Genomic DNA, 15,734 nt, shown 5'->3' with positions numbered 1-15,734 from the left:
TACATCTCTCCTGATTTTCATATCTATTGAAAGTCAATAGATATCACTCATTTTACACTATCACACAAAGTAAAAATGACCCATTCTTGATGTAAGAGGAACTTTTAAAATTGAGTATGTGCCTGCATATATTCCAGCTCTGGTAAATATGGAGCAGTAAGGTGTGTGTTTGTGACCACAAATTGCCCCATGTAGTAGGTTTCCTATTTTAACCATGCTGCCCTGGAGAGAAGTAAATTGGAGGTCAGGAGCTTCTTTCCACAGGGGACCAGGGAAACCTTGGCATACTGACATTAGTGATGGCCCAGTAGCTGATTTCCACCCTTTAGCCTTCACTAGGGAAAATGTGTGGCACAGGGACAGTACAGGAGACTGAATAAAATTATAAAACAGATGAAGAAAAAGGACACAATTACAGCCAGATGTGGCTTAGATCACACCATTGCATCACCTCACAGTGCCGCTATAGATCATACGATATTGTATTGTAGTCCAGTGTAGTTTTTAGATCATTCTTAATTTTTCTTGGTTCCATAATAGCTTCAATAGATCACTAAACAATGCAGATTAGGGTTAGTGTGCTGACTGGCCACATTCAGCCAGAATTGACTGGAATCTACTTGGATTCCTTTCACATTGGCAGTAAGTCATTATAACCCTGTCCTTCATCCCTCAAAAAATGGTTCATATTTTAAGGTAGTGAGAGCTTTGGACACTTCAATTTACAACATGCAGGAGATCTTCAGTGTACATCACAAGTATGGGCATTTTACTTTAACTTTCTGACAAATAAATTTAGTTAATCTTATAAATTAACAGTTACATACAATTCCGTAGACTTTAAGGTTTGGTCTCCGTCTCAATCGTGGCTCCTGCACAAAAAATTCATTGTCTTCAGGAGATTCCTCTGACGTCGATGAACTCTCCTGCTCCTGTCCATTCCTCTTCTGGCAGGAATGGCAGAAAGCCTGAGAGATAACAGTAGCTGGAATATTCCGTGGCAGACTCTGTATAAATAGACAGAAAGAGTGAAATTTGCATTGATCTATTCTTCCTTGAAGACATTTTCCCTTCGGGACCTCTTTCCCTCCAACTTTCCCCTTTCCTCTCCTCCTCCCATTTGCCCTCTCCTCACATGCTGGGGAATGATTCCACATAGCTTCCACATGTGATCCAGCATTCCACCCATTCAGCCATTCTTGATAATGTCACATCTTAGGCAAACAGTGTCTCTTTGATTTGGACAGCACTATTGCATAGCATGATCTTAATCGCACAGCCACATGCACATAGATGTACACATGCAGGCACATACACTCACATGCATGCTCACAGGCGCATGCTGACTCGCAAACACACACATGCGCACACCCACTCTCTTTCCAGTGAGGGTCGCTAGATAGTGATCATGAGTAGAAACCCTGTTTTTTTTTCTCCCCTGGCTAGCCCAGGTTTAAGTGTGTGTGTCAGTACTAGATTGGACAGTGCATTCATCTTTTGGAGATGGGAGCGCTAACTTTGTTTCTTCAAAGAGTTTGTTATTCTTTAGAGAACAAACAGTATCACCCCCTTACACCCTGTTCTTGGTTCTTCAAATACAGAAAGACAGGAGCTGCATTTATATAACACCTATCACAACTTCAGATGGCAGAACAAATGAAATAATCTCCAATCAGAAAGCAGAAGAGAATTAGGACAATAGGTCAAAGTCCAGTATGAAAGCTTGCTGCTGGATGGATTATGAATAAGTCAGGAGAGTCCACAGAAATAATATAAATTTCCATAGATGACTGTAAATGAAAATGAAAGATCACTCACAAGACTGAATGTGTGACAGGAGGATTTAATGTCATCTTTGTAAGTCCTGGACATTAACTTTTCAAGTGTGCAGTCCTTTAAAGTCCATGAAAAGCATTATTGGAATTAAAATGGATTTCATGTATTTTTGAGCAAGATAGTTTGCAATCTTTTGGTGGGTAAAACGCTGCATGCTATCATATTACTGCTTGTGTGATTTTGCTGTATGCAAATGAACTGCCATGTTTCCTAATTTACAACAGCAACTATACTTCAAAATAGTAATTCATTGGCTGTAAAGCACTTTGGGATGTTCTGGAGTTGTGATAGGTGTTATATAAATGCAGCTCCTTTCTTTCTTTACGTTCATGAATGTTCTTGCCAATGCAGGAATTTAAATATACGTTATTTCTTTCTTTTCAGTTCAACATTTTGGGCATGAAGATGAGGGATATAGATGCTCATTATTAGAATTGATCTTTCCCAGTTGAGATATGGCTCCTCGACATTGGCTGCAAAACATAACTTTGCTTCTACCACAAAAGAGGGCTCCCTACTGTGGCAGTATGATATTATTCCCTTTCCCACATAAGGGGCGGCACAGTGGCGCAGTGGTTAGCACCGCAGCCTCACAGCTCCAGCGACCCGGGTTCAATTCTGGGTACTGCCTGTGTGGAGTTTGCAAGTTCTCCCTGTGTCTGCGTGGGTTTCCTCCGGGTGCTCCGGTTTCCTCCCACATGCCAAAGACTTGCAGGTTGATAGGTAAATTGGCCATTATAAATTGCCCCTAGTATAGGTAGGTGGTAGGGAAATGTAGGGACAAGTGAGGATGTGGTAGGGAATATGGAATTAGTGTAGGATTGGTATAAATGGGTGGTTGATGGTTGGCACAGACTCGGTGGGCCAAAGGGCCTGTTTCAGTGCTGTATATCTAATAAGCTGTCCTGTAGACTCTCTGAGGGAGACTACCATATAGAACTGAATCTGTGTCCGGGCTCCACACCCACTAGGAAGTGGATTGAGACATTGCCCAAACTCAATTAACATAAGAATTTTATAGCCTTCCATCTCACTCTGGGCTTGAGTTGATCCCAGATCTCAGAGACGTAAGTGTAATTTGCTAACTCTTTACATCCGAGAAAATCCAGCGTTAAAACATAATATTTTCTTCCAAAGTAATATTGAACAAACAAATTCACAGAATGTCCTCTCACAAAGGCTTGTATGCACTGTGATGTACAAAGAGGTAATAAAAATACCAAAAAATACACTGTTTAATGCTTTACTCATTAATGACATTTTTTAGATTTGTGATTCATGCCTGTGTAAATTAAATTTATTTAAGACCAAAGGATATAAATCTGACCTGATATAATATCCTAAATACACAGATGCAAAATAACTAATCATTTTCCTTGGCGATTTTACGGATTTTTATGTTCTGCTCTGTTTGTAAAATGTATGATTTGTAACACTTTCATCTCGCCCGAATGCAGTTCTGACATCTTTGTCTTGCAGTTTTCTGAGTAACCAGAGGTGTCACTGTTGCAGCAGTTGCAGAAGAGCTGAAGAGTTTGCCAGTGAAATGTGAAGCCAAATGGGAGACAGGGAGTCAGGGGAATAAAAGTACCAACAACAAAAGATAATTATTTTTATTGTATAAAGGAATGGGACACAGAATGCCTTTGCAGGGCAGTAAGGACCGCTCAGTGGATGATTCATCTTCAATAATTTCTCTTTAGTTTATGAAATGCCGAAGCATTTGCAACCATCTTCAGCCAGAGGTGCTAAGCGGATAATCCATCTCAGCCTCCTGCTGAGGTCCCCAGCATCACCTATGCCAGTCTTCAGCCAATTCAATTCACTCCATGTAATATCAAGATACGGCTAAAGGCACTGGATACTGCAAAGGCTATGGGCCCTGACAGCGTTCCAGCAATAGTTCTGAAGACTTGTGCTCCAGAACTGGCCACATCTCTCGCCAAGCTGTTCCAGTACAGTAACAACAATGTGGAAAATTACAGAGGTATGTCCTGTGCACAAAAAGCAGGACAAATCCAACTGGGCCAATTACCGCCTCATCAGTTTACTCTCTATCATCAGCAAAGTGATGAAAGGTATCGACAGTATTGTCAAACAACACTTACTCAGCAATAACCTGCTCACTGATGCTCAGTTTGGGTTCTGCCAGGGCCACTCAGCTCCCGATCTTATTACAGCCTTGGCCCAAACATGGACAAAAGAACTGAACTCAATAGGTGAGGTGAGTGTGACTGACCTTGACATCAAGGCAGCATTTGACTGAGTGTGGCATCAAGGAGCCCAAGCAAAACTGGAATCAATGGGAATCCACTGGTTGGAGTCATACCTAGCACAAAGGAAGATGGTTGTGGTTGTTGGAGGTCAATTATCTCAGTCCCAGGACATCACTGCAGGAGTTCCTCAGGGTAGTGTGCTAGGTCCAACCATCTTCAGCAGCTTCATCAATGACCTTCCTTCCATCAGAAGGTCAAAGGTGGGGATGTTCGCTGATGATTGCACAATATTCAGCACTATTGGCAACTCCTCAGATACTGAGGCAGTCCATGCCCATATGCAGCAAGACCTGGACAACAGCCAGGCTTGGGCTGATAATTGACAAGTTACCATCGCAGTCTCAGGATACAGGGCATGCCATTTAGATCCGAGATGAGGAGACATTTCTTCACTCAGAGGGTGGTGAACCTGTGAAATTCTGGACCGCAGAAGGTAGTGGAGGCCAAGTCATTAAATATATTCAACAAGGAGATAGCTATATTTCTTAACGCCAAAGGGATATGGGGAGAAAGTGGGAACAGGGTACAGAATTAGATGATCAGCCATGATCTTTTTTGATAGGCAAGGCAGGCCTGATGGGCCGAATGGCCTACTCCTGCTCCTATTTTCTATGTTTCGATGTTTCACACAAGGGCCAGGCAATTACCATCTCCAACAAGAGAGAGTCTAACCATCTCCCCTTGATGTTCGTGTCATTACCATTGCTGAATCCCCCAATATCAACATCCTGGGGGTTACCATTGACCAGAAACTGAACTGGACCAGCCATATAAGTACTGTGGTTATAAGAGCAGATCAGAGGCTGGGAATTCTGGGGTAAGTAACTTATCTCCTGAGTCCCCAAAGTATGTCCATCATCTACAAGGCACAGGTCAGGAGTGTGATGGAATACTCTCCACTTGCCGGGATGGGTGCAGCTCCAATAACACTCAAGAAGCTCGACACCATCCAGGGCTAAGCAGCCCACTTGATTGGCACCACATCCACCACTTTCCACATTCACTTCCTCCCCCAAAAACACACAGTGGCAGCAGTGTGTACCATCTACAAGATGCACTGCGGCAACTCACCAAGGCTCCTTCGACAGCACATTCCAAACCCGCGCTCTCTACCACTTAGAAGGACAAGGGCAGCAGATGCATCATCTGCAAGTTCCCCTCCAGGCCACACACCATCCTGACTTGGAACTATATCGCCATTCCTTCACTATCACTGGGTCAAGATCCTGGAATTCCCTTCCTACCAGCACTATGGGTGTACTTACACCACATGGACTGCAGTGGTTCAGGAAGGTGGCTCACCACCACCTGCTCAAGGGCAATTAGGGATGGGCAATAAATGCTGGCCTAGCAAGCGACGCCCACATCCCAGAAACGAATAAAAAAAATGCTGGCAATATCAGAACCAACACAAGTCCTTTTGCTATACCACAGTACCAGTTTGCAGTTGTTTTAGTTTCTAGCTTTTCTTTCAACCACATAAGAGTAAAAGAACCACTTTTAATTACTTTTATCATTAACCAAATTGGAATGGGAGAGAAGAAGGACGAAGGATCCAATATAGACTGGGAGCATCAGAGGAGAGTGAGTATTTGCGTGCAAGAAGATGGAGTGGGATAAGTACAGTGTCTCTGTGAACTGGGTCTGAAGAGGTAGGGTGCCTTGGTTACCTGGCGTTAGGGGGGATTGAATATGGGAGAACAACTATTGGTGTAGCTTTTGAAAGAAATGATGGCCTGGTAGATCTGTTGAAAATTAAAAATGCCACCTTGTTTTATCTTGTTTAAAAATTAAAAATCTATCAACTGTTAAGGTGTAAAACAGCCTAAAATTAATTACTGTTTAGACATGCCATTGTTGTCAATTTTTGGGACTGCATTTGCTTCTCTGAAGCTTTTTAAAAGTTGGAATGAAGGTAGCGCACAGGCAATTCCTCTGGAAAGAGATGATTGTACTTAGAGTACAGTGTACAGTTCTGGTCTCTATATTATAAAAAGGATAGAGAGGGATAGATGAAGGTGCAGAAAAGATTTACATGATCCAAGAAAAATTTACATAGATGTTACCAGGACTGAGAGGTTATAACTACCAGGAAAGATGGCACAGGCAAGGGTTCTTTTCTCAAAAAAGCGAAGGCTGAACGATGACCTCATAGGAGTCTTTAAAATTATGAAGGGTTTCAATAGCGTAGATGTAGAGAAAATGTTTTCACTTGTTGGAGAAGACCAAAGCTAGGGGTCATAAATTTAAGATAGTCCCAAATAAATCCAATAGGGAATTCAGGAGAAACTTCTTGACCCAAAATGTGGTGAGAATGTGGAACGTGCTACCACAACAACAACAACAGCAATTTGCATTTATGTAGCACCTTTAACATAATAAATGTCTCAAGGTGCTTCACAGGAGTGCTATCGGACAAAATTTGACACTGAGCCACATAAGGAGATATTAGTCCAGATGACCAAAAGCTTGGCCAAAGAGGTTGGTTTTAAGGTGCATCTTAATAGGGGAAAGAGAGGTAGACAGGCAGAGAGGTTTATGGAGCGAATTCCAGAGCTTAAGGCCTAGGCAGCTGAAGGTCCATCAATGGTGGAGCGATTAAATTCAGATCTCGGGGGGTTGTAGGGCTGGAGGGAGGGTGAGGCCATGCATCATGTAGGCTGGGCAAACTAAGTTGGCAAAAGTAGCTTGCAGAACAAGTTCAAGAAATGCATTCAAGACAGTTTTCTAGAACAATATGTTGAGGAACTAACTGGGGAACAGGCTATTTTAGATCCATTGCTGTGTAATGAGACAGGATTAATTAGTAATTTTATAGTAGAGGATCGTCTGGGGAACAGTGACCATAATATAATACAACTTCATTTTAAGAATTGAGAGTGTTGCAGTTATGTCTGATACCAGAGTCTTAAATTTAAACAAAGCCCATTCCAGAGGTATGAGGGGCGAATTAATTGAGGTAGATTGGGAAATTAGAATAAAAGGTATGATGGTAGATAAGCAATGGCAAATATTTAAAGAAATAATCCATAATTTTTCCTTAGAGGCAGAGACAGGAGAAATTATAATGGGGAATAAGGAAATGGCAGAGACATTAAACAAATATTTGTGACTATCTTCAAAGTGAAAACACAAAGGACATACTGGAAATAATGGGGAACCAAGGGTCGAATGAGAATGAAAAACTTAAAGTAATTAATATTAGTAAATAATAATTACTGGAGAAATTAATGGAACGAAAAGCCGACACATCCCCTGGCCCTGATGGCTTACATCCTAAGGTTTCAAAAGAGGTGGCTGCAGAGATAGTGGATGCATTGGTTTTGATCTTCCAGAATTCCCTAGATTCTAAAATGGTTCCCATGGATTGTAAGTTAGCAGATGTAACCCACTAGTTCAAGAAAGGAGGGAGAGAGAAAACAGGAAATTATAGGCCAGTTAGCCCAAAGTCAATAGAAGGGAAAGTACTAGAATCTATTATTAATGACGTGACAACAGGGTACTTGGAAAATCACAATATGGTAAGGCAGAATTAACAGGATTTTATGAAGGGAAATCATGCTTGACAAATCTGTTACAGTTTTTTGAGAGTGGAACTAGCAGGGTGGATACGAGGCAACCAGTGCATGTAGTATATTTGTACACAGGAAATTAACATACAGTTACAGCAAGCAATTAGAAAGACAAATGGTATGTTAGCCGTTATTGCAAGGGATCAGTGTATAAGAGTAAGAAAGTCTTGCTGCAATTATATAGGACTTTGGTGAGACCACACCTTGAGTACTGTGTACAGGTTTGGACTCCTTAGCGAAGGAAGGATATACTTGCCCAGATGGGGTGCAATGAGTTCACTGGACTGATTCCTGGGATGAGAGGGCTGTCCTATGAGGAGCGATTGAGCAAGGTGGGCCTATATTCTCTGGGGTTTACAAGAATGAGAGGTGATCTCATTGAAATGTATAACATTTTTAGAGGGCTTGACAGGGTCGATGCTGAGAGGCTGTTTCCCCTGGTTGGACAGTTTAGAACTAGGGACCATAGTCCCAGGATAAGGGTTGACCATTTAGGACTAAGATGAGGAGAAACCCTGAGAATGAATAATACTAAAAATAACATGCAAATAGAAAAAAAAACACAGTAAAGAAAGGCGTCCTTAATAGTGACAATGCTCTTTGCTCATCATTTTTTTCTGTTCACATTGCACCAAATGACATTCATGAGCACTTCAAAGGCGGGTATGGCAGAAACCACATTTATCAGAAAGACCTGCATTAACCTGACAATGTGTCTGTGCAAGAAAAAAATGCTTTAAAAGTTACTTGCTGCTTGATGAGCAAGACCTCTTTTGAACTCACCTAGATTAAGTTTTCACTTGTCAAAAATGGTTACTTGAACTTTAAACAGAGAAAATGAATCCTCTGAAGCAACAAATATGTTTATGGTGTAAGATAAGGGAAAACTTAATAGGAGGCCCTCCGACTCAGAAGAAGCTGCAGCCTGCCATTTCAGGTAAGAGAGAGAGAGAGAGAGAGGGGCACCTCCTACCCCATGCTTTTAGGTGGTGGCGGCACTGTTGAAGAAGCTTTGCTGCAGTGTATCCTTTAGATAGTATACAACTCAGCTACAGTACACCAATGGTGGAGGGAGTGGATGTTTAAGGTGGTATAAGGATGCCGATCAAGTAGGCTACTTTGTCCTGGATGGTGCAAACCTGTTGAGTGTTATTGGAACTGTTGCATCCAGGCCGGTAGAGAATATTCCATCACACTCCTGACTTGTGCCTTGCGGGTAGTAAAGAGGCTTCGGGGAGTCAGGAGGTGAGTCACTAGTCCCAGAATACCCAGCTTCTGACCTGATCTAGTTCCCACAGCATTTACATGGCTGGTCCAGTTCAGTTTCTGGTCAATGGCAGAGTCCCATGTGAAGCTTCTTGATGGTGATGGAATTGAATGTGGCCATTTTTCTTTCGTAAACCTGGGCGGTGAGAGTCCGCAGATTATTTGACCTGAGTGAGATATAGGGGCACTAGAATCAGAGCTGAGCCTGACCCTGCACCATGTGTACATCCACACCCATGCCCTGTTCAGTGAGGATCATGTGTGGGAGAGCAATGTGAAGCAGGAAAACCAGGCTAATTGCGCAGGGACATTAAGCTGCTCCTTCTGCTGCCTCGGCTGAGATCAACTGATGCTGCACAGAACAGGCACCAAGACTGGAATCTTCTTGTTTCATCCCAGGAGTGTGGTGAAATCCACCACCATAAACATTTACTCCCTCCCTCACCAAAGCATCATGGCTGTTGTGTATACAAGATGCACTGCAGCAAATTGCCAAAGTTTCCTGGATAACACCTCCAAACCAAGAGCCTCCACCATCCAGAAGGACAAGGGCAACAGAAACATGGGAATACCACCACCACCTCTAGGTTTCCTTCCAAGTTACCTACCATCCTGACTTGGACATAAATTGCTGTTCCTTCATTGTTGTTGGGTCAAAATCCTGGAACTCCCTAATTAACAGTACATGCACACATGGACTACAGTGGTTCAAGAAGGCAGCTCACTACCATCTTCTCAAGGATAACGAGGGATGAGCAATAAATAAATGGTGGCCTTGTCAGCAAAATGCACACAATTAATAGAAAAAGAATTCCCACATGATTGGGTATATTGAACCACTGAGTCATTGGCTGGAATTTTACGCCTCCCCAAAGAGTGGGTTGGTGGTGGAGGTTGGGGGGGGCGAAAAATGAAGTGGGAGGCTCGGGGAGCCCTTCCTGACCCGGTCCCTCCTCCGCCACCACTTTACACAGGACGGCAGCGGCAAAAAGCAGCCCGCCCTACCCAGACCAATCAAGGCCCTTAAGTGGCCAGTTAACGGCCATTTAATGGCCTCCACCTGCTGCCCCGGGGATTTTACCCTTGGCCGGTTGGGTGGCCCAGGCCTGAGAAAAGCCACCTGACAAAAGCAGGCGGCTTTCTGATGACCTGGGTGGGAGGGGGCCATCATGATCAGGCACCCTGTGTCCGACAGACGGCCACCCCCGATGCCCCAAGCAACTCCAACACCCAACACGCCGCCCCCCATCCCCCCAAAGACCTACCTTGCCTTGCCGGGGCCCAACCGATCACCCCCGGCGAGGCCCCAAAAACGTACCTTTTATCGGGGCCGTCTTTCCTCTTCTTCACGAAGCTGGGTTGCAGTCCCAGCAGTGGCCACCACTCCTGGTGGCTGGCAGCTCCATTTGGCAGGACTTCCTGCCTCAATGAGGTGGATCCCCAGGCCAGGCAGAAGTGGGTTCGCCACCGATTTCTCAGTTGGTGGACGGCTCCCATCCAACGAGGGTAAAATACAGCCCATTAGGTGGGGTGAACGTGGGAAGAACTAATGAGAAAAAAAGGATAAAACCTCACCTGGTCTGCGGACAGGGTGTCCTTGGACATACGTCGGAGTTTTGATTCTAAGGCTACGATTTTCCCTTCTTTCCTGACAATCTGAATTTGGAGCTCATCATTTTTTTCCTCCAGTTCCCGGATCTGTTTGCGATATTTATCTTTGTCAATTAGACATTGCGAGAACTGTGTCTGGGCTTCATCTCGGGATCTGAATGCCTGGAAGGAGTGCAATGATCAGAATGAGCGAAATATACACACACATGCACACTGCATGCCACAATGCATTTACGGGCTTTTGAAGCTAATAAGAGCTTTCAGGCAAAGTAATAAAAGGCTCTTTATGAAAGAGCTGTGATACGTGAAAAGGAATGTAGGTTTAATCTGTTAGAAATTATTATCTTCAAACCTGCAGTGCATGTGTGAATGAGGAAGGTTACAGTGTAATGAAGAGCAGAAAGAATATTTTATAATACCTTTGCTATAAAAAGATAGCCATTATAGATTGAAATAAAATTTAATAGATTTTGGGTCTCACAAGATTTTTTTATTACATTTTTTTCTCTCCTCTACATTTTCCTTTTTTTCTTTGATTAATAGGCACCTTCAACCCTCTTTTGTCGTACTCAAGCAGCCATTCTTCATTAGGTCCAGATAGCAGGCAATTCAACCAAGGCAGCATCACACCCCAGTCTATTCCTGTACGTGCCTCAGTAGTGTGGAACTCATGACTAATTTCTCCTTTCGCATGAATGTTGACTCATGTCAACATGAAATGTCCCCATCTAGGCTAAGCTGAACTAACTCGGCAAACAGTTGTTTTGAACCTACGATCGTACAGCTTAGTGCCATGCTGGAATAATTGGATCTTTCAAGACTGAGAGTGATAGATTTTTGTTAGGTAAGAATATCAAGGAATATGGAACTAAGGCAGGTAACTGCAGTTCTGGTACTGAGCAGTCATGATCTAATTGAATGGTGGAGCAGGCTCGAGGGGTCGAATAGCCTACTCCTGCTCAAATTTCCTTGGTTCCTATGCTATAGTGTGCATTTACCCACCTAAATATCAGTCGTGCTCTCTCATTCTCTTTAAAGGCAGAAAGCTTGGCTAATTCTGTCAGGAGAACGAACTCATTTATTTGAATTGTCATTGGGAAAAATATACCTCCAACCTTTTAGGTGATCACTTCATACTGATTACACTTTAGCTTGTGTTGAAGTTCGCTATTGTTTCTAAAGATTATCCAGCACCAGCTCCATTAACTTCTCTGACGTTTTGCCTTCAGTCAGTATTAACTTCTGCGAACTTGGTGGCTCTGGGTCAGTAACCAAACTTGTCTGAAGCAGCAGACTCTGCGTAGATCAATGGAGTTACTCGGGGAGGCATTCAGGGGACAGATGTAAGTTATGTCATCGAAGCATTGCATCGGGCAGGAGAAGACCCATAACGACAGATTCCTTTAGGGGTGAAATTACTCTTAGTGCAATTAAAGCAAGTTCCAGCTGTCAGACGAGTTCGCTCGAGTACCTTCATGCAATTAAACCACATTGATCTATGATTCTGCTACTGTTGCATCACAAATTTCCTATATTATATTACACCAATGTGCTTTGTTGAATGATAATTTTCTTTAATCCACTGACTGGAGATCTGAATTTGTATTTTTTTTAAAAGACATTTTAAAAAAGACAGTTAAAAAATGATGACTTTGCTAGCAGCTTAGGATGGTCACCTAATTTGCAACACTATATTCTACATGCAAGGACTCTGAGGAGGAAGATGAAATGCCTGCTAATTCCCTAGCAAGAACCAAGACCCCGGAAGTTTAAGGGAACTGTTTGTTCTCTTTCTTTTCGCAAGAAGAAGAAATACTTCTAACTGCTTGAATGACTGAGTGACTGTCATGTGACAATCCCCTCCCCATCTGTGGTTTTAAACTGGTATTTTCCCTGCAGCAGAGGAGAAGCAACTGGACTTTGACATGTGCAGACCCAAGTGGGGATCTCTCTCCATTCCAGCTTGAAAGCTTTCAAATCCGGCCTGTTGACTGACTACCTTTGCATACTCTGGCTACAATCAGAAACCCCGTTGGAGGAAATCATCCACATCGCAGTCTCCAAGAGACCCACCGAACTAGTCATCTACCTCTTTAAACTATAAGCCTGAGGACCACCAAATTCAGCTAGAAGCCAGCCGAATCACGAAATGCCAAAGACAATATACCTATTTTTCTGTGGACTCTAAGTCAACCAATCTACCTTTCTTCATTCTGTAACCTATTTGTGTATGTGTAAACCTCCAGAGTGTGTGTATGAGTGAAAGTTGGCGCATTGTTTGTTAGTTCGGTTTAGGTACAATAAAGTCAACATCTTTCTTTGTTAACTCAAGAAAACCCATCTGATTGGTTCTTGTTATGATCATAGCAATTAAGTAATTACTTACTTAAGTAAGTAATTAAACACTTACTGAACTGACCAGTACATCCACTTTAAGAGAGAATTAAACCTTTTGTGGTCAAACAAGGAGAGGGAAAAGAGGGAAGCCCTTTGGCCCCTCCTCACTTGATCATAACAATTACAACAGTGACTATACTTCAAAAGTTTCATAGGTTGTGAAATTCTTTGGGAGGTCCTGAGGTCATGAAAGGCATCATGGAAATGCAAGTTATTTCTTTTACCTTTTAAAGGGAAGTCATGAACATGGTTGAAAGTCAGCAGAGGAAGAAATGAGGTAGAGAACCCAGATTGATGCAGAGCAGGCAGTGGTAGGTTTGGCAAGTTCTTGCGTTTTCTACAGGCAAGGTGGAGGGAAATTCAACTTTGTCGGGGGATGTCAAATCATTGGGAGTGCACTGGCCTCACCTGTCATACACACTGCCTGATTTTCCTTTCTGTTGATCCGCTATGACTGGTCTTGCGTCCCACCAAATTTCAATAAGATCGCCAAGGTACTTTACGTTAAAGTGAGCTACATATTGTTGGTCCCACTCACGGCGAAGTTGTCCTGCATTTTAAGACCTGAGCAAGGCATGCGGTGCAAAAGGACATTGGGCCTGCCTATGCAAGAATTCTGGCTCCAAAGACTCGTCCAGAAGTCACAGCAGGACACAGACAAACAGAAGACAGGCGCAACAACAGGACAACAGCAGCAAGGAAAGCACCAGAGACCTGCGTAAACGCAAGTCGATACACAAAATCCACAGCGAAACAGACCTGAGACAAGACCCAGAGAGAAGTAATTCTCAGCAAGAAGACAAACAGGTGTTCCACATTGTAAGCCTGACACACCATGTTGATGAAGTCAAACAACTGGAAGCTTTTGCCACTATTAACATCATGTGCCCAAAGAAAGCTGGCAAACATGCACTCAGGGTGAAGATTGACACTGGCGCTAGTGTAAATATCCTACCAGTCCCAATCCTCAAAGATATGTACTGGAGTCATTGGAAATCAATGATACAACCAACAACTGCCGAGTTATCTGCATACAATGGGTTACCCATCCCTTGCAGTGGCACATTAAAAATACAATGCAGATACGGCAAGTCGACATGGAAACCACAAACGTTCTACCCGGTAGACATGAGCAGACCAGCAGTGGCAGGACTACCAGCTTGTAAGGACCTCAACATCATAACCATCCACCAGGGCACCAAGGTACCTATTACAGCAGAAGAGACCAAGGGTATCCACAATGAGTTGGTCCACGACCTACAACAAATGTACCCTGACAGGTTCGACGTAATAGGAAATTTCAAAGGCGATGCCGTACCGCACCTCAGAGAGGATGCAATTCCGTCAATCGAACCTCCCAGAAAGTCAGCATGCACATACAAGAAAAGTTTAAGTGCGAGTTAGATGACATGGAACGCAATAGCATCATCCGTTGTGTGAATCATCACACAGACTGGTGCAGCTCAATCACATGCGTACTTAAGAAGGATGGAGCAATCAGTGTGTGTCTAGATCCAAGGCATCTAAACCTCTCCCTAAAGAGATGCCCCCACAAGATTCCAACATTAGAGGAACTAAATCCCAAGTTCACAAGAGCCAAATTCTTCTCCAAGTTGGATGCTAAACATGGATACTGCTCAGTACAATTAGCTAAAGAATCTTAAGAAGTCACCACCTTAGAAGATGCTGCTTCAGCATATCTGTCAGTCAAGGTCTGTTTCAGCAACATATGGACAGAATTATAGAAAACGTACCTGGATGTGATCGAAATCGCCATTCACTGATGGCAGTAGCTCATCGTGAAGGGCTCGTTTTTAACAGCAAGAAGTGCCAGGTGAATGCAAGTCAGATCAATTTCTTTGGCTCCATCTATTCCGGTTGCAGAATCCATCCTGACCCAGCCAAAATCGAAGATGTAAGGCATATGCCTACCCCACAAGACAAGGAAAACCTCCTGAGATGTCTTGGATTTTTCAGCTTTTTGGCACCCTACATTCCAAATTTATCCTCAGCACAGTCCAATTACTCAAACATACAGCATGAAACACTTGCCCTGGTGTTTGAGATCACAAGGTTCCACACCTACCTGCCCGGTAAGCAGTTCACTGTGGAAACCGACCACAATCCACTGGAGATGATCTGGCACAAACCATTGACAAGCGCACCACCTCGACTACAGCAGCTCTTAGTGAAATTGCAGGGGTACAACTTCGAATTTGGTCAGCACAAATGTGACCAACTACAATCAGAAACAGCAAATGACACACAATTGAAGGCACTGTGGAGAGTCATCATAGAAGGTTGGCCTGATATGGTAAAATGACGTGCCAGAAACCCTCAGTTGCTTCTGGCCTTACAGAGATTAACTTGGTATCTCAAGAGACGTCACTTTCAAGGAAAAACAAGTGATTGTGCCCAAAGCTCTCCGACAGAACAACTTGTCACAACTTCACCAAGGCCATATGGGCATAGAACGAACAAGACGACTGGTACGAGACACTGTTTATTGACTGTGGACCAATAATGACATTGAAAGATTAGTGAGGATGTGCGAGGCATGCCAGAGTCACCAACCACAACAACATAAAGAACCTCTACACCCTCACGAGATTCCATCAGTCCCTTGGTCCAAAATCGCCACTGATCTATTTTCCATTAATGGAGTTGACTTTATCTTAGTCACTGACTATTTCTCCACATTTCCAATTGTCAGACAGGTAAAAGACACTAGAAGCGCAGTCATTGCACACACACTGAGTGCCATATTCAGTCTATC

At 43.2% G+C, this 15,734-nt stretch overlaps 1 protein-coding gene across 6 annotated transcripts in view; it reads right to left on the bottom strand.

Annotated features, from left to right (window-relative positions):
* Window positions 1-15,734, bottom strand: part of card11 (caspase recruitment domain family, member 11) — a 250,123-nt gene that overhangs the window by 86,674 nt on the left and 147,715 nt on the right. For all 6 annotated transcript variants that reach the window (XM_068055824.1, XM_068055819.1, XM_068055821.1 and 3 more), the window contains 2 exons: window positions 10,526-10,723; window positions 828-1,007 (listed from right to left, as the gene is read on the bottom strand). In XM_068055824.1, coding sequence (XP_067911925.1) covers window positions 828-1,007; window positions 10,526-10,723 — 378 coding nt within the window. The remainder of the gene's footprint in view (window positions 1-827; window positions 1,008-10,525; window positions 10,724-15,734) is intronic.

The sequence above is a fragment of the Heterodontus francisci genome, chromosome 24, assembly GCF_036365525.1.
Source record: "Heterodontus francisci isolate sHetFra1 chromosome 24, sHetFra1.hap1, whole genome shotgun sequence".
NCBI classification, from domain to species: Eukaryota; Metazoa; Chordata; class Chondrichthyes; order Heterodontiformes; family Heterodontidae; genus Heterodontus; species Heterodontus francisci.
This window is presented reverse-complemented; position numbering and strand designations above follow the sequence as displayed.